This window comes from Trichogramma pretiosum, unplaced genomic scaffold (assembly GCF_000599845.2).
Source record: "Trichogramma pretiosum strain Unisexual culture from Peru unplaced genomic scaffold, Tpre_2.0 scaffold106, whole genome shotgun sequence".
NCBI lineage: Eukaryota > Metazoa > Arthropoda > Insecta > Hymenoptera > Trichogrammatidae > Trichogramma > Trichogramma pretiosum.
This window is the reverse complement of record NW_019641619.1, coordinates 95,282-118,453: the sequence shown is the minus strand read 5'-3', so window position 1 is coordinate 118,453 and position 23,172 is coordinate 95,282. Positions and strand designations below refer to the sequence as shown.

The window sequence follows — 23,172 nt, the reverse complement described above, 5'->3', positions numbered from 1 at the left end:
GGACGCAGATTTTCACATCGTACATTAGCCGTCGTATATACGTATATAGGCTCTGTATGCTGCGCAGCAACAAGCGTAATCACATTGAAATGAGCGACAATTTATTCCCGTTGTGTAGTATATATGTACGCATGGCAATTTCCCAAGCCGCCGTCGTCGTCCCCGCGCGTAGCGCAAGTTATATTATATACCTATATGTTTATTTTATCAATACCATTTCTGTGTATTAACTAGCCACTTACGATGTCAAATGCCGTTAATTTTCTTTTTCTTTTTTTTTTCGCTCAGCCCACGCAACGAGTATAATCGTCGATATTCGTACTTTACTCGAGCCGATACATATAACACGTATCTGAAAAAATACACTGGCGGTGGCGTTATAATACTACTACTACTAGACTACAACTGCTACGAGCCGCCACGACGGTATCCGATATCTCGTCGAGTTTCCGATTTTTCCTTATCCTTCGCTCTGTACGGCTCTCGGCGGCGATCGAATTTTCCTCTCACGCGTACGGGCGCGCGGGCAAAGCTCCTTTCTCACCCGTACGGCAGAGATTCACTTTCTGTGCGCGCGTCTCGCGTTCGCACGAGCAATCCAATACTCGAGCACGAGGACAAGTCGCGGTTCGACGCGACTATATATACTGGTGGCCCCTCGCCCATATACCGTCGATACGTAATACGACGCAGGCTATAACGACGATGTGTTAGAGAGGAATTATAGACGCGCGGGCAGCCCAACGTACGTAATTTTAATGAATATAAATAGCAATGTCATATTGCGGGTGGTTGGTCGGTTGGGTTAACGCAATGCCACATTTGCTACGTGTACACGTACGTGAAGCACTGCGAGGAATGCGCAATTGTTGTAATGTCACAAAGTATTCTTCGTCGTTGGTTGTTGTTATTGTCGCACGTATGTGTGGACTACGCGAGCGCGAGAGAAAAAAAAGAAACGCATTAAATTTTATTAAAGGCACGTGTGGATGCGTGGATGTTGTGTGTGTGTGTGTGTGCGGTAAAAGAGGCTACTTAGCGGTCGGCATAAATCATGACTTTAGTGGCCTATGTAGCAGCAGCACTAGAGTACCTTCTTCGACTCCTTTTTTTCTTCACAGCTCGTAATACGTAAAGCACGAGTTTTAACGATTTTGTTGACGGCTAATTTTTATTTTTATTAAATAGAAGAATTCTCTCGAGATCCATAATAACGATTGGTTGGGTGGAGTAACGCGTATGAGAATAGAGCGAGGACTTTAAATATTGTGACGACGAAAGAGAGACAGAGAAAATAAAGTAGAAGATCGGTATACGTTATACCGATCTGCCGAGAAAGTTGAAAAAGCTCGCTATAGTGCAGGCTGGAGCGGTTGTATATATATAGTTTTATCCGCAATTAAAATAAAGTAATTAATTTGCATTAACAAGATAGAACATATCCTCTCGGCGCGAGGCAAACGCCAGCAAAGACACTCGCGCGTTTACAAACACATATACTATACGCGGAGCGCAAAGTGTCGATTACAAAACTTACAACTCTCGTATACATACACGGCACTCGCCCGTATGTGTATTTTATTTTTCTTTCTTTTTCTGCACATATTATATGCGCGATCGTGTCGTTTGCGATTTCTGTATAGGTATGTATACTACTATACTGCAGCCCACCATCTAATATTATTGCAACAAAATCACTTTATATGTTCATTCCAGTTTTCTCTCTAGGCACGAGAGAGAATCTGGTCAAGTTTATGTATAATGTAAAAGCGCATTATGGGATATTTTTTTTCATGACTCAAAATGCGCGTGTTGTTTCGTCAGCGTCAGCGCGGAGCGCCACGATAAAGCTTTGTATGTAAACAGAGAGAAAAATAAATAAATACAATTAATAAATTTCTTCTTCTCAAAGGAGGAGCTCCGTATTAATCGTACCTCCTTCACGAACGAATCAATTCTGAGTCACAGCTGTGTACTTTATGCCCAGCTATACGACACGTCGCGTACGAGAAAATAATAATTTTTAGTGCAGATAATGAAACTTAGAATTTTACGCTCGTCGCCGTCGTCGTCAACGTTGGCGTCGGCGGCGGCGGTGGCGGTGGCGGAGCGAGTGGTTTACCGCATCTCTCGCGCCGCCCGCGAATACCTACGTATGTGACAGACCGCACAATTGCACTCGTCGTTGTGGGCATGTGTGTGTGTGTGTGTGTGTGTGTGTAAGTTTACAAACAAGCATATAGAAAGATAGTAATATAAAGGACAGCCACACACCGAACTCGAGGATGATCGCGCATGGAATCGGACACTTTGTTGTTGACAAGCTTCCGAGAGAAAATTAAGAAACTACGTTATTCACCGACAGAAAAATTAATATAAAAACGTTAACGCAGTACGCGTAACAATGGGGCGCATTATAATATACTGCAGAAATTGATAGAGCCGTGCATTGTCACGCGTGTCTAGTAGCATGTGTAGTCCTTGAGTCGAAAAAAGGAATGGATGATGATAATCGTGCCGTGGATTTTACTTGGCCGCACGCGAGCTATATAAAAGCGTAAGTGTCTTTATGCAAATTTTCCCGTTATTAATTAATTTTCTATTAGATCTGATGACACTCGCTACACAGGATGTCAATTAAGGAACACATACCGCTAACAACGCCAGCAACGGTTCTCACGGCGATTTTTCCGTCTTTCATACGATGTCTCTCGCGCTTTTTTTCTCCTATTTTCGTAATATATAATGTACAATACGCACATTTATATTGTTGTCATGTCGCGCGAAGGTAAAAGCAGGTGCTCGTACGAGTGGATGCATCACGGAGACACAAAAATAACGCGACGCAATCTGTATACCGCTGCGCGTCAATAATAATCGACTCGTTAAGACTCATCTCTTCTCGTCCGTTCGAGGATAAGATACCGCGATCGGTGAGGTTCATTCGTTAACGCACACGTGTATAAGCACGACGAATTTCGTTCTCTCATAGGCTTTTGGTTATACCGCGAAAAAAAAAAATGCAAATACCCTTTCGAATCTCTTTAAAGCCTGCGTATAGACGTTTCACCGCTGTCCATATACATGCAGCCAGTTAAAATACACGTGAGTACGTGTGTCTGTATTATATATCAGCACTAGACGATCTTAGCATCTACTACATATACTGCACACGATATACGAAACGCGAAGCTTATAAAAGGCATCCCGAGCTCGCGAAAGAGAAATAGTGAAAAGGGGATATATAGCAGTAGTATATCCTATCTATAGGCGAATTTCGCTTTCGTTCGGGCTCAGGCGCACTCGCATTATACACCGCTGAGACTCTTTCTTTCTATACACCGTACCATTATGCCTGTATATACCTATATTCCTTTTCTGCCTTAATGTCTGTCTGTGTGCAGTGCACCAATACACCTAGACACTTTTACCTTGCGCTGCACAGTGTAGTACACACCGGGAGATCGGTTCAATGCACTCGACGAGTCGCGGAATATATACAAGTGAAAGAGAGCTGGGTAATATAAATGCGCGGGAGGATATACAGCCGCTTTTAAAAGGCTCCGATATAATTTTTGCCTCGCACTGACCCGTTGACCCAGTCGCGCAGCTGCTTGTGATTGCGTGCGTACCTTTTATATACAAACTCATGACGTAGGTACTATATGCGTGCGTATATTGGCGATATCGATGGGAAGTTATTACGAAGAGAGGAAAAAACGGAATCAATCGAAGAAAAAAATATCCGCATACGCTTTATAAGCCGACACAAGGGCGACCGCAGATTTGTTTATATGTAAATATAGCGAGCGATGAGTGTGTGTGTGTGTGTGTGTGTGTGTGCGCGCGATCGCGCGGGTACGTCAAGGTGGATTATATTATATTATATGGAAAAGCCGCATGATATACACCTAGGAATTTAAAACCCGCGCTTGCGCTAGAAAGAGAGATAAGAGAAAAACTTCAGGTAAATATAGGAGTTTTATTTAATGGTAACATTAACGAGATGTAGACGAGATACCGTCTACGCGTCTCGTGAGCTGCCTTTAGTAGTAGTAGTAGTCTCTTATAGTGCACGAAGCACATTATCGGGGCGCTATGTATGCGTAATGTGTGTCCCGAGAGCAGCAGCAGCAACAGGTGCATATGCGCCTTGCCTCTCATACATTTTACCTATTCAAAGTAATTAAGTCGTTTTGATTATTTTATCCAATAAATTCCAATTGCGAATTAGAAGTCTCCCATGTGTGTGTGCGTTAATACAATTTACAAGAGGACAGAATAAATATCGAATTAATTTTCATTCGTTTGACGCTTCGACGATAAACACAGACGTATATGTATATAATATAAACTCGCGCGCGTCGCGGCTTAGTTTGTAAAAAAACGAGCCGCGCAGTGCTGTGCACTTGCTGCCCATAAGTGAGTAATTTCTTTTTTACACTGTATATAATGTTGGCGCGTACGAGCTTCGAAGAGAGAGAGAAAAAACCTCGGGCAAATTACAAAATATCCCCGGCTGCGAGCGTAGTTTACTGCTACACACCAGCAGGTCGTATCAGCGTGAAAAGTGTATCGCACGATCGTAAAATAAGTAAGTGCGCTGCACCGACGCGCGATATTTACGAGTCGATTACCATCGGGTCTCTCGGATTGAGAAGAGAGAGAAAAAAAGGTTGAGGTAAGAGAAAAATGAGCGAACGAGAAAAGTATAAGGAAGGCAAGCAGCAAGCCGATACATGTATACGTAGTCAACCCTTTGATATGTGGGATTTAGCGATGAATTTACTTCGCACGCTTTTAATTTTCAATGGAAAGTTTTTAGCCGTTCGCTCGAAGCTCCCCTTCTTTATGTATGCTGATTAGAACCGATCATTACACGATGTTTACAATGTTCGGCGCGACTTAATATATACTTTTTTTTTATTTACTGAAATCACAAGTATCAAAGCTCTCGACTTATCGAAAACGAGGAGAAATTTTTTTCTTAAATTGCGGTCGTCGTCTACTGCGCGAACTTTTTTTTAGGTCGGAAATCAATTAATTAAAAAATTATTAAAAGCCACGCGCGCTTGGCGAGTGTACGAGTGAATTTCGATTAGTCACAAGCGCGGCGCAGCACTTTTGCGCGTTTCACCTCTTAATTTATTGAAGTATTTTTTAGAGCTAAGGACACTCCTCTACGAGAGGTTGGAGTAGAAAAAAAGAGTAAGTACCAGAAGTAGAGAGAAAGCTTGTAAAGTACGTCGGGGGAAGTGTATCGATATGTTTCGCTTCGAGAGGATCCACCGATGATGACTGCATGGAAAGCTTCTCAAAATTCACCTGGTTATAACTTTGATCTTTATTATGAATTTTAAGTTTTTTTTCTTCTTTTTTTTTTCAAGACCTTGAAGCAATGTGCGTCCGAATGATGAAAATGTAGAGCGACACAAAAGAAGAGAAAAAAAAATGTGTTAAAGCTCGTCGCGCGCGTCGCTTACGATGGACACTTTACGTGCGTCTGTTATACCTGTCCGACTCCGCACTGCACCGAAGTGCGCACGGAGCGCTCATAATTCAAGTATCTTATGTATTCATAGACCAATGGCCAGTTTCTACATTATCTCCTCGGAAATGTCATTGTTTCATTGTTTTACGCGTCAATGCTTTTGACGGCGAGCGCGAGGAAAATACATCGCACCTGCGCCAGCGGCGGCGACGTGATTTTCTCTTTCGCGCGTAAGTATATTATGCAGTTTTCGAACTCGCAAAAAATATAAAATGAAGTAAAGAAATTTGTGCAGCAATAAATATTGGTGCAGGTGATATCGATGATTTGAACACGTGTGAGCGCGCGAATCGATTTCTATATTTTCGAACGGGAAACCAAATCATCCCGTTCGCACTTTTGAATTCCCTTTTATTACTCTTTTACTGTACAAAAGTATAAAACCACTATATTGATTTATTCATCGAAATGATGAATGAAAAATAAAGTAAAAAAAATATTCCATACGCGCATATGTTAAGAAAAGGTAAAAAAAAGGCGAAGAATGAAAAAGAGAAAAGCAGCGCCGCACGCCGCTACACCACTTCCTTGTTCCGCGAGCGTCGTCGCTCACACGATTCACCGCGCGTATATACACATAGCACCAATCATGATTATGGTTTTTCGTGGCTCTTTTTTTCGTACAGCAAGACAAGAGTATATTTCAACGGCAAATTGACGCCTTTTTTTTCTCTCGCTCTCGCTCGCTCACCTCGATGCTCGAGCTTCAAAATGAATCGCGGGCTTGAAAATCATTGTGCAGCTTCAACTTTATACGTACAGCTTTTTCGATCCGTATCCGCGAGAAAATCTCGAGCATTTCTTTCTCCATCCGCGGGAAATCTCATCGCTTCGTGCGGCTTATCTCGTTTTTATAATATATTTTTATTTTTCTTCGCGCGCTATGTACCGCGCGATTCTCATCGAGCGATCTTGCGATTATCTCTCGGCGAGCGGGGGCACTTAAAATACATGAGCAGCACGAGGCTCGCTCGCTCACACATACACACGTTTATATAAAGTGGAAAGAAATTTCAATGAAAGTGCATATCCTTCACCGTTTCGAGCAGAAAAAAGGAGAGAGAGAGAGAGACTCAGACAGACAGAAGAAGAGAGCGAGAGTTCACGATCTACGGTGTAAAGATCGGTTCGCGAGACAGGAGCAGCGGTACCGAGCGCTATAATATAAACTGCACACATACACCAGTGAAACCCGCATTCGATATAAATGTATACGCACCTACATAGGCCGCTGCCACTGCCGTACAACACATGCATGCGGTGAAAGGTTCATCGACCTCGTCGTCGTCGTCGTCGTCGCGGCGGCGCAAAAGTAATGCACATGGAGCACAACATTCGCAGCGCAGACGAGACAAAGGTTTCAATTATCGTATGTATAAGCGCGCACGGTGAGAAGCGCCGCGTCGCGAAGTCGTCGTTCTCGACGTATCATGCGTTTTTTCGGGAAAATCTTTTTGCCACTCGAAATCGTGTAATATCGTCCAGTTCCTGGTCTCTACGTTCTCGTGTATACGCGAGCTTCTCAGGCAAAAACCAAAAAAAAAAAAAAACGGAGATAAAGTTATACGAGGTAGCTGCCGATAAAAGAGCGAGCAGCCCGCGTTGTAAACGAGATAAAAAGAAAGAAAGAAAGAAGAAGGAACTGCGAGCAGCAACTTTCCCTTTCGATTCTGCGCGGCCTCATCCTCTTATCTCCCTCCCACACGTCTTTTTCGAATTACCCTCGTTTTCGCAGCAAGCAGCAAGCAGCGGTACTCGACTCTCTCTCTCTCCCCTCAACCTCGGTATAAACTGAGGGAGAAAAAATTGAAAAAAAATAAATCACGGCAGACCTGAAAGAAGAAGGAAGAAAAAAAACATCTCTCCCCGGCGTTTAATCCTCCGAGTGCATTTTCGTGTACACGTATTTACAATATACACGCGTATAGTGTACCACACACACGCCACCATGCATACATGCATATAATAATGTAAAAGTCATATCTCAGGCCGATGTATACACACGTATACACAGCAGCGAGTACACCTCGTCGATATATCCGCGAGCTCGCACGAATCGTCGTCGTCGTCGTCGTCGTCGTCGTTGCAGCTATATAGCAGCAGTGAAAGTTAGCCTCGGCCACTTTCGCCCCGGCTCGCAGCTGGTTTCCGGGCTCTCTCGCCGTGGCCAGACTATATGCACTCCGCGAGCCGCGAGAATTGCGCCTCGCTGCACTTATATACTGTTGTAAGCCGCCTATGTTGCGCCGCCGCCGCCGCTCGCGGTTATCAATTTTCTATGCGCGCGCGGTGTTAACGGCCTCTCGCGCTGCGTCGAAAAAAAAAAACAAGGATAACCCATCGCGCGCAACTACACAAATGTATCTATTGTAAAACCTTTTGTCTTCGAGTCAGACTCGCATATTGGCAGCAATTGCCGATATATTTATTGCTACGTACGATAGCGTACGTATCGTGGCGCGCGGAATAGAGTTTGGAGAAATATATATGCTTCGTATCTTCGTCCTTCCTCCTCCCAAGAGTAGTAATAGTCGTACGGATCTCGCGGCGAGAGAGGATTTATGGGCCTTTTAAAAAAGCTCCAGCACGCTTGTCTTACAATAGAGACGCTGCTTATTCTTGAAACTTTTTGTGCGCGTATTTTTTTTTTTTTGCTATATATAGCTAGAAGACGGACTGTACAGACGATGATTAGTTGCATCGTTGTTTTGTGTATTTTATCGATGTCTCGAAACTAAGAATATATCTTGCATACAAGCTCGTGCTCGTAAAATATGCATTTGACATTCGAACGTGAGCACGTGCCGCGCACATTGAAAAATTGTATCTGCGTCTGCAGTCTCTCTTCGAACGAGTATCGCAGGCCGAAAAACCGGAAACGCGGGCGAAAATCGCGCGTACGATTCGAAAGCGCCCGCTTCGTTTCGGTATTTTATAGATGTATATACCCAAAAGTTAGCAGTGCATGTACACCGTACACAGCTGGAACAAAAAAAAAGAAGAAAAAAGAAGGAACACGTCGAGCTGTGTATATCCTACTAAAATGCACAATGATGCACCGTTGGCTTCTTTCTCTCTCTCTTTCTTTCCTCTCTACGGGGATCGCTCGAGACTCTTCCTGGAGACGTGAACGTCCTCCTCCTTCTCCTCTATGGATGCAACTCCTACTGCTACTACTACTACTATTACTACTTGTACTGTCCCCGTCGCTGATGCCTGCGATCGTAGCGACGTTCCTCGTGCACTGCACCGCGCGCGCATCGTGGAATAATACGTTACGTGGAATAATCCGTTTTCGCTCTGTATAGCGTTGCGCTTGTTGCGCATGATTTCAGAACTTTCTCTCGCCGCCGCCTGCCGAGAGACGCGAGCCGTTTAAATGCAGGGGACTTGCAGCACTGCGCGCGAGAGCGAACGAGAGTAACGCGCGCGTGAATGAGTCGATGAGCTCGCGTAGGATTATTACGGGTCTGTGTAACGTACAGACTCGGACTTTGGATTGCCGAAAATTTTCCGATCGTTCTTGTCGTCGCGTCGACATTCTCGAGATAAGTCGAGATAAGAATTTCGCGGATCGAAGAAGTCAAAAAGGGAAAGTGCATCAACTATCCTCCCCCTCTCATACGCGAACGCGGCACGAGATATTATTTATGGCTTTTAATAATTCGTGTGTCGTAACTCGCGATACGTGGTACGTCGTGCTATGCGATACATAGCATATATAGGCGAAAATTCACATCGCGCATATCATACTCGCGTGTATATCATATCGAGGCATATACGGTAGCCCGCCGCACACTTTCTTTTATCGTGATATAGCTCAAAGCTCCACTGTCGTCGTCGTCTTTACTTTAGCGTCGCACGCCGATGAATGATCGGGTAGTTCGTACAGTAGTCTATCCTTCCTTCCTTTTTTTTTTGTTGTTGCTTTGCCTTTCCTCTCGTTTGACTTCCGATTCGATTCTATCTCGTCGACAATCAAGAGACAGGCCAGCGTTATAAACGCGCTGTCTCGTTTTGGCGCGTTTTAATGAGCTTCGCGTACAGCGCGGGCAATTTCTTTTGCCCCCCAGGGCAGCAGCGGAGCGATCGCTATATATGTTTTAAAAACAATCTAATTCAAAGTCAAGTTGCTCGGCAATTGCTCGCGCGCTCGCGTTCGCTATTAATCGGTATTATATACATACGGCAGTTATAGCGGCGGCGGCTTTCGGATTAGATTGTAATTAGCAGGTACACTAAACGATTTAGTTTTTTGTTCGCTTACATACATACATACATACATACGTCTTCCTCCTTCCTTTTTTCCTTGTTAACTTTCATAGAGGGTACTTAATTATCATATCTCGCGCGCGGAGGCTAATCGTTTTTCGTACACATATATTTATGTATCCCGTGTACTACACATACACACACACACACACACACACACACACACACACACACACACACACACACACACACACACACACACACACACACACACACACACACACACACACACACACACACACACACACACACACACACACACACACACACACACACACACACACACACACACACACACACACACACACACACACACACACACACACACACACACACACACACACACACACACACACACACACACACACACACACACACACACACACACACACACACACACACACACACACACACACACACACACACACACACACACACACACACACACACACACACACACACACACACACACGATATCGTTACGCAAAAGCCGTCGTCGCGGTAGAAGAAAATACCAAAACACTCGTTCGGGGGAGGGTATATGTAAGAAAATTGAACGCCATCTCTCGTACGCGTAAGACCCTCATTAGGATATATTAGGGAACTCGAAATACGCACGCGTGGGTTATGATATGATACCATATACACCAGTGCGCACACGAGCGTCTCGAATTACCGCCTGGACGATACTCCACTAAAACACCGAATAAGAAGGATAGAAAGAGAGAGAGATATGAGGAAATGTAAAATTTAACGTTGCGCTCGCACGCGCGCGGGAAAGCGTGACGGATATCACAAGGAAGTATAATGTGCCTGGCAAAAAAAAAGTGCGTAGTAACAACACACGCATGCGTACGGCTTGGCTTTTTTTTTTTAACCAAGTTCTATAATGACTGTATCGAGCCTTGGTTATCTATCGTGGTGTATAGATGGACTTGTAGTATAGGCACGACTGCTGTTGTGTGGCTATTATTCACCGGTTAATTACAAGACATAGATATAGATATGGTGAAGATTGGAACCGTTAAAATATAATATTAATTAATCGTTAATTTTTAGGAGGGCGTATAACAATAATCGCATGTATAAATTTACATTATAATGCTTATACGTATAGTATTAATATAATTATGATCATGCAAATTGGTTAGATAATGACATAGAACACTTACTGTGAACCGTAGTGTTACTACTTTGGGAGTTTTTGTTAGTCGAGGAGGTGGTCTTACCTAAAACAAAAACACATAAGTTTTAGTCAATCACTATCAGTTTTTTTGTTTTCTTTCTGGATAATTTTTCAATGAAGTAAGTCATGGTTTTACATTTATTTACACAATATGAGTATGGGAGGGAGAAAAAAATACACATATAGGGTAAGTAATTCGGTTGATTCATTGGATTCGTCATCTTGGTCATCGCAAGAGCGAGAAAATCGGTATGTACAGAGAGAGAGACGATCGGCGCTCGGCTATTCGGCCACTTTCCCCTGCAACTGCACACACACACAGCCGCATATCATCGTTGCGTAAGCGAGCGGAGAATTTTTAAACTTTCTTTCAACTGCGAATCTCAGCTCTCCTCCTCCTCTTACACTTTTTTCCGTCTCTCTCTTAACACCGATCTTTTGCCGGAATCTCGAGGCGTGCATAATGATACCTTTTGATCGTGTATACGAAGGAGACGTTACCGATTTTTTTTTTTTTTTTGCTAAAAAATCTCGGACGGTGAATATAAAAGTGCCGCGTGCACACACGCACGCACGTTATAAAGGTAATTTCATCGGGAATGAGCCTAGTTCCTCTACCACCACCAGCTCAGTTTCTGCATACATACCACCTCTTTCTCTCGTTACGTAAACCGATTTTACTTTCTTTCTTGAAAAAATTCCACCTCGCGAGAGATATGAGTCAGGGGATAATAACACACATTTTGCGCGTGCGGCCGTCAATGATCCAATGTGGTACATATATGCGCGAAAATAAGAGCAAAACAAATATATACAACACGCGCGGATTTTGCACGACTGCTCTGAATGTTCCGAGCGAAATCGAGAGCGCCGTATAATATAATAGACGACGATGATGGTAATAGCCGGACTGCGGAAGCGCACAAGCCCCCGCGCGCGACTGCACTTTTACTCTCAATGCGTAGAGCTACATACACGCACGTAGTTGTTGCTACAAATAAAAGCTTTAAAACTTCGGTCGCGTGAATTGGATGTGTGATGTAATTTTTGGGGGAGAAAACTCGAATTTTAAGGCGTTGTAGAGTGCAGTACAGAATTGTTGTTATCTCGAGATTAGAGGATAAAAAAGTTGTGTAGTCAAAAATGTCGCTAAATTTATGTGCATATGCGGGCTTTCGAGTTTCGTGCGCAAAAAGTGTCTAATTTCCAGTGCAGCACTTAAATAAAGTCATAAAATTAATATCTCGTTTAGCAGGAAGTATAACGAGTGGCGGTAGATATATAGAGCTGACCATTCGTCAGTCAACGAAATTCAAAAGATTCAACTTTTTCTTACACATATTTTTAGTAGAGTGCGCACGATCGATAACGAGATATCGACTGAAAGCAAGAGACGAATTTTCGTTCTTACTTTTCGGCCGATTTAGCCTAGACATGCACGTGGAAAATTTGCGAACACTTGCCGTTTCAGCGCTTACGCAATATCTCTTTTTCCGACTAGTTTCATGTACGCTCTTTATCCGGTCTTCCTCTTTCGCGCACAGCCGAGAAAGTTTGAAAGCGTCGAAGCGATGGCTGCTTCGGGCGCCCGTTCAAATGTGTATCTCGAGCTTCTGCATGCGCAGCTCGGTCGTATACGTATGCAACTCGCGAGCGCCTTATTAATGCCGCGTATGTGTATAATAAATTATCACCGAAATGGAAAAGAAAGTAAAAGTTCTTTTTTTTTTTTTGTGGAAATTTGACGCGCAACGTGGTGTCGCTCGGTTAATGTTCGCGGCTGTGCATTAAGGTATGAGCAAGTGTGCGCGTGTGTGGTTTAACCATCGATCAGTATCTACTGAGATTCCTCAAAAACGTCCACGTATTTGTACATTGCTTTTGACTTTGCCACTTGTAGATTTTGCAGATAATCGTGTACTCGCCATCTCACGGTGAAGACTGGATTCATTTATGAGCCACTACCCAACGCAAAGAATGCATAAGTAACTAAACTATTCGTTGACTTATAAAAATTCAATCATAATTAAAGCCAGCATCTACCACTGGATGTCGAGTACCTTTGTATCTGTAAATCTGCAAGAGTAAAAGTGAAAATAACATTTTATAAGATTTATTTGAGCGATTTCAATCAATATTTTGTATATTTTGTACATTATTTCCTTAAAAATAATGTACACGATTGAATTTTCCCAAATTTTTAGTACAGTTTATGTAAAAAAAAGAAAATTTATATGATTCATTATAATTTTCAACAAATTTCATCAAAAGTATTCTTGAATAAAATTCAGTATCGATTAAACTTTCGTTCTAATGTTTGATTTTACAATGAATCTGTATTAAATTAATTTTATCTTTTTTTCGTACCCGCAATCGATTGTAATCTCAACTACACAAATTTCGCGCCAAATTTTCCCGCGCTCGCGCCTCGTTGTTCTCTCGATCGTTGACAGCTGCTACTTCGCTCGCACACTCCGAAACTTATAAAATATATTCACGCGTTCTTTTATTTTTCCTCGACTTAATTATTGTTATAAAGGCGCGAACGCAAAATCACATGGAAGAAGCATATAATACGCGATGAGAAAATATATACGTTTGTAGGTATAAGACATCCTCGCGATTCCTCGACAACGACGTAGACGCGCGCGCGCGGTGCACCTCTTCCGCGTGAAAGTCGGCATTTAAAATATACGAGTAAAGTGCGCGCGGCTTCGTTAAAATTTCACGTGGGATGACGTGCAATGCTCGCGCAGCGCTGCACTGTATACATGTGGGCGCGCGTTCCACCGACCGGCGATAAGCGAGCGAGCGAGAAAGAGAGACGTTTTTGTGCCATTTTCATTTTTCCGCATTTTACAATTGCCGCCGTCGTTGCCGCTGCTTCCGCGAATGATTTTGCAACCGATTTTGATGGATGTATACACAGTCATCATCGGCCACGGTATATCAGCTTGACTATTATTGCTATGTTTCCGAATGCACAACAATCGACGAGCGAGTTTTATTAGCCGTCATAATTACTCGACACCTGCAAATAAATACAACATTTTTTTTCTCTCTCTCGAAGTTAGCTGCTCCCCGCTGACCGGTATCAATCAAAAGTGTGCAATAAAATAAATCTAATCGATTTTCTTCGAGCCTGCACACTAACACACAAGCATCGAAGTCGTCGGTGCGAGAGAGATAGATACCATACAGATAAGGCATAAATCAGCTGTGTGTGTGTGCCGCGACTCCAACGTCGATTCTTCGGTATAATAAATTAAATAATTTACAACTCGCCGCTCGCGCGCGCGCTTTGAGCCGGCTGCGTGCAATGCATTTATTATTATAAGCGAGCGAGTCACGTTTCACGACGCGATTATGGGACTTTCACACACACATATACGTGGACTTTTTATACACAAGTATACGACAGACGATTATTAATTATTATACATGGAGCGAAATATATGTGTATATAGATCGATGCATTTGATATACAAATGACAAGCTTTACAACCGCGCGCCTCGATTATATTGGATAGGCGTGTAACTGCGTGCGACAATTAAAAATAGCGGTAATGGGACGACGACAAAAAAAAACAATTACTTCTCCCCCCCTTTTGATTTTGATAAATGCAATCGCAAAATAGAGGGCTAGGGCAGTAAGAGGCGAGCGCGTCGAAAGCGCGGGAATATATAGAGAAGCCCGGATGAGCCGGACGATCTAAAAAATTGTTATTAATTTCTCGCCCCCTTCGTAGAAAATGTAGTGTTGGCTGCACGTGTGTCTGTGTGAGCGAGCTTTATGTAGGTGAGCTTTAGTCGAGCTTTGTAGTATTTTTCTCATAGAATTTTTTTTTTCGAGCATACGCGTCGAACGACAATAACGTGAAAAAAAATAAGCGTGCGTACGCTGACCAGTAGTATATCCGCTTTGAATAATCGAATCGAAACTAAACACACGAGCTCGCGAGCGAGAAATAAAATTGAGGCACGCGCGTCCACACTAATACAGGCGTACGATAGTATAGTTAATAAAAGTAGTAGTATTGAACTTTAACCGTAGATTCCGCCGTTCTCTCTCTCTCTCTCTTTCTGACTCATATACTCGTCTTCGACGCGCAAATCGATTTAACGCTCGTTAATGTTTATAATATCGCATCAATACATACAGACTTGTATGTGTGTGTGTGTGTTCAATGTACCGATTTGCCGTGCAGTACTCTGCGGCTCATGCGTGTCAAGGACGCACAGCAGCAGCAGCAGCAGCAGCAGAAGCGTCAAACTGCTATATATACTATACTGTTATACGTATACGTAGTCTCGGGTAGAAGCCAACCAATTTCCGCGCGACTCTGACCTTTAGAAAAGCTTTGGCCGCCGCGCCGCGTGCAGCAGACACGACAAGAGAACAGCTTCGGAGGCAGCTGGCTGTCATTTTTACAGCCTTTTAATTCGACGTGTGCGACGACGACGACGCGGCCGAGCGAACATTGGTATATAAGATGTTTCTTTTTTTCTTCTTCTTCTTTTTTCCTTTTCCATTTTTTTCTCTCTCGACTTAAAAGTCAGAACTATGAGACTCGCGCGTACAATCAGATCCGATACAGCGTGGTAATTGAACGTTCGTTTTTTTTTCCTACACGGACGAATGCCCGTAGCGCGCGCAGGTGATGATACAGCTGGATCCGCGCTAGGCAGACGGCCAACAATTTTCACTTTCACGGCTCACCAGCAACTGCAGCGGGGTACATTATCATTAAAGTACGCGCATCGTATCGTGAACTTACCCCTACCTTCGAAACTTGTGTATGATTTATAGACCCGAGTGCGTACGTATTTTAATGCGCGAGTTTCTACCATTGTCTGCCTGCTTGTGATTTCGCTTTATAACTGATAATAATTTTCGAGATCGGATTTTTGACATTCCCTTGCCCCCCGCGTGAGCTAATATAACATATTTTTTGAAGTACTCCGCGAAATTGCTTGTGTATACCGCCGCGCCTCTCGCCGTTTGAATACTGGGTCAATTAGGTCGATGTGTGCCATATATTTTTCGGCATTTATATATTGTACCCGCTGACACAGATACAAATTTATATTAGTTTTGCGGAGAGCTGATTAGAATACTGGAGAGGGAGAGAGAGAGAAGAGATGGGTTAGAAAAGTTCGCCATCCGGGTAATAATTCATAACGATATATACGTGTGACAATTCGATGTGCCTCTTGGCAATTTGCTATATTATAATAAAGCGCGCGTGAATGTATATATCTGCAATGATCTATATCTTCTGTGCTCTTTATAATAAGTCTCGTGGTGACATTCGCGCTCGAGCATAATGATATATTACTCGAGGCGGCGGTGGGTGTATCTGTATCTATCTCTCTCTCTCTCTCTCTCTGTATAGGTGTATACTTCTAATTTCACTCGAGTCGCTCGTTTTTTTTTGTACTGCGAAGATAAGACGCACGGAATTGACAATATACTTTCGATGATCGACTTTGAAGCTCTATCGTCGTTAAACTGCTGTGATTTCCTCCCACAAGCAAACATTTCACTAACAAATATTTTTTCATTTTCTCATCGAAATTCCTACTTGACCGTGGGATATATCGCGCCTCGTGCCTTCCCTATAGGATAGGATGAAGTCGTTTTTTGAAGTTATACATTTTCTAACGAGTACATTACAGCCGTGAGTGGGCGCGTTTTTTGTCCGGGCGCCTGTGTGTCCGGACGTCTGGCATGAGTGAAAATTTAAAGGTCCCTAATGCTCTATGAGCATTAGAGGACAATGACGAATTACAAGTAAAACCATCGATCTGCTTTCGAGCAGTAAAAAACGACGAAGAATGAGATTAGAACTCTACCGAGAAATTTAGGCACCTGTATTTTTTATTACAAGTCAATATTTGGTATCTTGCTTGGAAAAACGAAATCAGAACGTAAAAAATAAAATAAAATTTCCAACATGCAAATGAACAAATACCGATGTATTGTATTATCAATTTTGCAAATCTGGTATGGGATAGTAGAAAAAGAATCCAAACAATTCCGAGGAAATTAGATAAAGTTAATTTTTTAGCTTCCAGAATTGAACGTCGGCAAATAGGCCAACCGTACGCACCATCCGTGCCACGAGCCAGTGTTTAATTTCTCACTGTCAACACCCGTAATGTACCATGGAAAATTAATTCGATTTAATTTGAACAGATGTGCCGAGACGATCGTTTTAATACGTCGAATCACAGTTGCGATCGCCAAACCTATTTGTCTTTATAGAAAAATCAGTCGTCGCGTATTAATGCGCAACAATTTGTATTTTAAAAATTTTTATTACTCTTTGAATTCGTCGTGCCTCAAAAAGATAATGTGCGCGGCGAGATACAATATAAATTTTGTCAAAATGAATAATTCGCACGCTCTTGGCTTCTCACGCTGCGATCGCGATCGTCGTCGCGAGCTTTTCACCGAATAAGTGCATCTGGTGCATTATATATCGCACATTGCCCAAAAAGTACACGATGAAATGCAACGGCAGGCCCAAAACGAGGCGCAACACGGAGAAGGCGATCGCGCGCTTCACGCGCAGCACACCGCGCACGCAACTTTCTCGCATGTGGGCCCAGCTCGAATATTATTCGACTTTCGCCTCTCTCGGCGCGATCAATTGATAAATGAAAAAGAAAAAAAAATTTAAAAAGGAAGGAAGGAAAAAAACCATATTACACGAAAAGTTAAGTTGAAAAAAAAGTAAATAAAGAGAGCGAAATTGCGAACGAAAGTGAAAGAAAAATTTTCGCGGTGATAAAACGTGTCAACCGCGCGCCCATGATACGCAACTAAAATGTAACAGCGAATTTCGGTAATGAAAGTTGCAGCAGTCCGGGCACTCGCCCGAAGCTCGCCGTGATAATAAATTCATTAAAGTTGAAATTCTTCAAAGAAAATCGGAACTATAACAATGCAACAACTCGCTCGTTAAAAGTTGCGTAATTAATTCGCGCGCGCTCGACTTAACAAATAATTAGTCCGCTGCGCGTGATGCGCCTCGAATGCATGCCTACAAAATAATACTTTACTGCCGCATTTATACGATATATACCGTAAAGTAGGAAGGAACGTCCAACGACGACTACGACGACACAGCGAGAAAAGAAAGAGAGAAAGAGGAAAGAGAGAAAAAAAGAATCGGGGAAAAAAAAGTTGAAGCCACGAGCATTTGCTCGCGAGCGAGCGCGAAAAGTAAACGCGCTTTTATAGTGCAGCAGGCAGGCAGCGAAAGTGAAAGCGCGAACTCTTCGTTTCATGCCACACCGTGACTTCCTACTTGTAAAACACAGCGATCGAGAGCCCGAGAGAGAGAGAGAAGGAGAGACTCAACGCTTGTGTGCCTGCCTGACTGCGCGTGTGAGAAAAAGTCAGTCGCTGCACTGGGGCCTTTGCCTTGTCTTATCTCTTGGAGCTCGGAAGTTTATTAAACTATACAGCTGTGCTATTCTTTGCAATTATTATTACGCGTTTACGCAGCGCCGCCAGCGAGCTTTTATCCTTTTATTTTCGGGTGACTAGGATTAATTGCCCATTCACTGCGGTGTGCGTGAGTACACTAGCTTTGAAGAAGAAACGAGAGATACGAAGACGAGTCTTTGAATTAAATAATTAATTTGCCACCCAGATGTTATAGTGTGGAAAAACATCATATTTTATTTATTTTTTTTTTTTTTACGGTCTATTCAGCGATCGTACAGTGCGGCAATTAATTTCTCGTAAACGAGCGCACTCGTATATTGGATATATAGTTAACCAACGAAAGCTCGACGTGTGCGCAAAAAAGCTATACGTATATATATACACTAATAAAGCGCTTATAGCCGCGCTTATTGTACGCGTGTACACACGCGAGCAGGAAGAACGAGATATTTTCCAGCGAGCAGGAAGTCTTATCCTTTCGGACACTGCATATACATACACTCGCGAAGCCCGAGTAATTCTCCAGCTGCGCCGCGCGCGTCGTGTAATTTTCGCGTTTTAGCTTACTTTTCAATCAAATCTCTCCTAAACCGTTTTACACGCGAGAGTTAACGCAGATATAGATAGATGTAAGTGCGTAAGCGAAATATTTACCCGTGTAGTATATGCACGCGGCGACCACTTTTCGCGAGGCTTACGTAAATATTTTTGTTTAATTTTTTTTATTTATTTATTTATTTGTGTACACGTGGAGTGGGCGAGTTGAATCGCGCGAGTAACATAATATTTATTTTTCTCTCTCTCTCCAAGACGATAAAATCAAAAGTATATGCGTGCACCGCGCCGGAGATCGGTTACAAAGGAAAAAAAAGGAGAAGAGAAAAAAAAAAGAATTATAAGATCAATCGGTTATTTATGCACGGCGATTCGCGAGTCGACAAAGACGCCTCGCGAGACCAGCTTACTACCTCCTATATTACAAGCGACATAATAATGTTGACTAGCATATCGATGTGTGTTCAGCTCCTCTTGTGACGAGGAAGCGCATAATAATCACTCGCGAGTCGAGTTGTGTTACTATAGAGCCAATGCGCGAATAGACCTTGCCGCAGCAGCAGCAGCAGCAGCAACAGCAGTAGCTGCACCGATCGCCGCTATACGTGTGTGTGCAGTAGAATTAGTTATAATCGACGCGTGTGTATCGACGGTATATATATAATGTTCAATTACACACACGCACCGTACTCTAATTATTATCGCGTTTCATGTATGTATATTAGGTTGATCTAATATTGAAAAATCCTTTCGCTCGCTATTTTTTAATCGTTCGGCTAAATTGATAAAGAAAAAAAAACCCGCAACTCGCGATCGCGTTATAATTTTTATGATAAATCGACGAAACGAAGAAAAAAAAACTCCAAACTCATCGGCGCGTGAGAGAGCCTATATCTAGCTAGCCGACTGCTAATGCCTAATAATATAGCTAGAGCCGCGGCATTGCCAATTTTCCATCCCACGTACGATACACGAGCACGCGCGTATAGATGCACATGTATATATATGCGCGAACTGGAAAAGCAGCTATAATCAATCGGTATTCTTTTTTTACCGTAAGTGCATATATACACACACACACACACACAGACGTACTATATTTATATATATGCCAGAGAGCCAACACACAAAGCTTCCGCCTTCTCGCGCGCGAGTCTATTTTTTTTTTCCTCGAGGCCGTTTGCAACGGACCGGTTCTTTTCTCGCTTGTGTGTGTGCGCGTGTGTGTGTACATATGTACTATGCGATGTACGCCGCGCAGTGCACAGTGTACAGTGCAGAAAATCGCATGCGTGTAGGTACACGTGCGCGAGATGACGCGCGAAAAATATTACCACTACCATAGAGCCGCACAGCTCGATGTGTGTGTCTTCTGCTTGTGCAGTGTGTATGCTATGTACTACATGCACGTGTGCGCCCGAGAAGAAGAAGAAGAAGAAGCAGCGATGCGCCGTCCGTATATATTATATATAGTTGGGCGCCACGTGATCACATGTAAATATAATTGTTACAAACAATACAGCGTGTGTATGTGTGTATTTTCTTGACTCATTGAAGCGATATCCGCAGCAGAAAAGGAGAGAGAGATAGAATTCATTTTTCATTCTCTCTCTCTAGCTCTCCTTCGTCGTCTTTTTTTTTTTCATTATTATTAGCGCTAGCATGACTTACTATTTTTTGTCGACTTATATCAAGAGAGTGACAAGGAACATAAGGCTTACCTGAAACACGACAAAAAAAGAGGGAAAAACATTAAAATCAGCAATTCAAAATTACGTACAATTTTTCAGAATTATCATTCATTTTTCCATAACATTTTTGAATTCGGTATAACCCGCGGGTTTTCAAAAAAAGTATTTTACGCTCGCAGCTATGAAGAGTAAGAAAATGAAGCAGCTTTTTTTCGCTTTTTGCCGCATTTGTTATTCGAACATATAGCGAGCGAGGCAGCAGCTCTTCGCGTGAAAAATCGCAACTACTGCTTTTCCAACAACTAACAGGTTGTAAAAGAAGGCAATTATATCGCGCCGTTTCTCGCAAAATCAAAAGGCATCTCTATCTCTCTCTCGAGCTAGCTCTCATATACACTATATTATAACGCTACATAAAATGTATTTTATTATTCTTTTTTTTTTTTATACATCGCGGCGCGGGTATTAACGAAACGCGCGCGCGCCTCGCGATATAATAAAATTATATCGCTCGCAGACAAACACATACATATTTGATTCGACGGTAAAAAACAATATAACAGCAATTTTCGCGCATTTTATTGCCTCCAAGTATATCGTATAAAATTCGTGTATATATATATAGAATACGATTCGCGAGCATGGCAGCATCGCGATCATCTCTCTCGCTGCACGTCTGTGTCTGTGTATATGTATCCGTGTTAACGCGTGTAAGTGCACACGCGCTAATACTCGCGGAGTTACTTCACTTTCTACATTACAACGAGCAGCAGACATACGTCGCGCTGCAGTAACATCGTTAACTTTTCTCTCTCTCCTTGTGGCACGTCGCGCGATCTCCGCTACAGAGTCGTAGACACATTCGAGAGCGAGAGAGATAGATCGTTAGGCTTTTATACTACAGTGTGTGTGTGTGTGTGTGTGTGTGTGTGTGTGTGTGTGTGTGTGTGTGTTGATTTTTCGCTATTGCGTGCGCCGCGCCACTGCACCAACAGGCCATTGACTGTCTATTTATTATGGCACTCGGTAATAAGGTGGATCTTTTGCGAAGATTATATACGCGTGCAGCAGCATAGGCTGCAGCTTAATTACATACCGAGATGGCTGCGAGTGCGATAAGTGGGTACGAAGGCACAACGGGGAAAAGAAAATGGAATAAAATAATATGAAATAAATAAAAGATCACACCGAATTTTAATTGAGAACGTCTATCAAAGATATCGCGCGCAAGAGTAAGAGTGAGAGAGAGAGAGAGAGAGAGAGAGAGAGAGAGTAAGAGAGTTTATACTTTTACACGTGCTGCAGTTGAACACAGAGCTCGTTGCAATTTCCCTTTCTAAAATATCCTCGCGCTGCGCAGACAGGGCGATGCAACTTACACATACAATATTATACGCGGAAATCGGCGCGGAACACACTACACAGAGACTCTAGCGAAAGGAGCGGTCTTTTTAACACAGTGGTGGTGGTGGTTTTTGTTAATGTTGGTGGTGGTGGTGATGGTTGATTTTGGCCGCGCTTAAAAGCATGAGGTAGAGAGAGAGGGAGAGAAAGGAGAGAGAGAAGCGAGCTGCGGTGCATGGAAAACTGTGCGTGTACACTGCACCCGGAAGGCATGTCTTGCTCGCTGCGCGGAGCTCTGCCGCCGCCGCCACAGGAGAAAGTTCCTTAACACATACATACACATACGTCCCACACACACACACACACACACACACACACATACTTCCCTTATGATATTCAGCGCGAACTTGGAACATGTTTCGACGAGTGGAAAAAAATCGGCAACCGAACATCGTGTATATAAAGTTGAATTTAATCCATTATACATATATGCCAATATAATCGCGGTACTACAGGAATTTTTCTTTTTTTTTTTTTTTTCTTTAATCGTCGTTACACTTTTACATACCGATTTCCGATTACGTAATGTACCTCGATGCACAATCGAGACCTGTGTACAACATATATTGCGTGCCGAGCTTGATTCTAAACACGATCGAATTTATACCGCGGAGACGCAAAAAAGATAACGCCACGCAAAAGTGTATAAACTAAAAATAAAACGCGATTAATTACACCGTTGAAAAGAAAAAATAAAGAAAATAAAAAGATATATTAAATACACCGAATGTACACTGTAAAAATTTTCTCAATGAAAATTCAAGTAAAATCATTGAAGCATTTATCAAACACGTACTTTAATGGTGAATTCAAGTACATCTTGAATTGTACTACCTGCGAATGAATATTCATACATATACTAGAAAATTACAACAGTAATCTTGATTTTGGGATTAAAGTAAAGGACCTTAAAATTAATGCACATTACTGACATATTACGCCATGAAGATTGATTTTAAAACATTCGTATTTGAATATAACTTCAAATACAATACCGTAATATTTATGTTTGTCGTAAATATTTTACGGTACCCGCATGAAAATTAAAGCACAC

At 42.6% G+C, this 23,172-nt stretch overlaps 1 protein-coding gene across 13 annotated transcripts in view; it reads right to left on the bottom strand.

Moving 5' to 3' along the window:
• LOC106657057 (hepatic leukemia factor-like) overlaps positions 1–23,172 on the bottom strand; it is a 74,972-nt gene that overhangs the window by 12,988 nt on the left and 38,812 nt on the right. For 8 of the 13 annotated variants that reach the window (XM_023458778.1, XM_023458777.1, XM_023458782.1 and 5 more), the window contains one exon: positions 10,996–11,052. The exons of the other annotated variants lie outside the window; for them this stretch is intronic. In XM_023458778.1, coding sequence (XP_023314546.1) covers positions 10,996–11,052 — 57 coding nt within the window. The remainder of the gene's footprint in view (positions 1–10,995; positions 11,053–23,172) is intronic. 13 annotated transcript variants of the gene reach the window in all.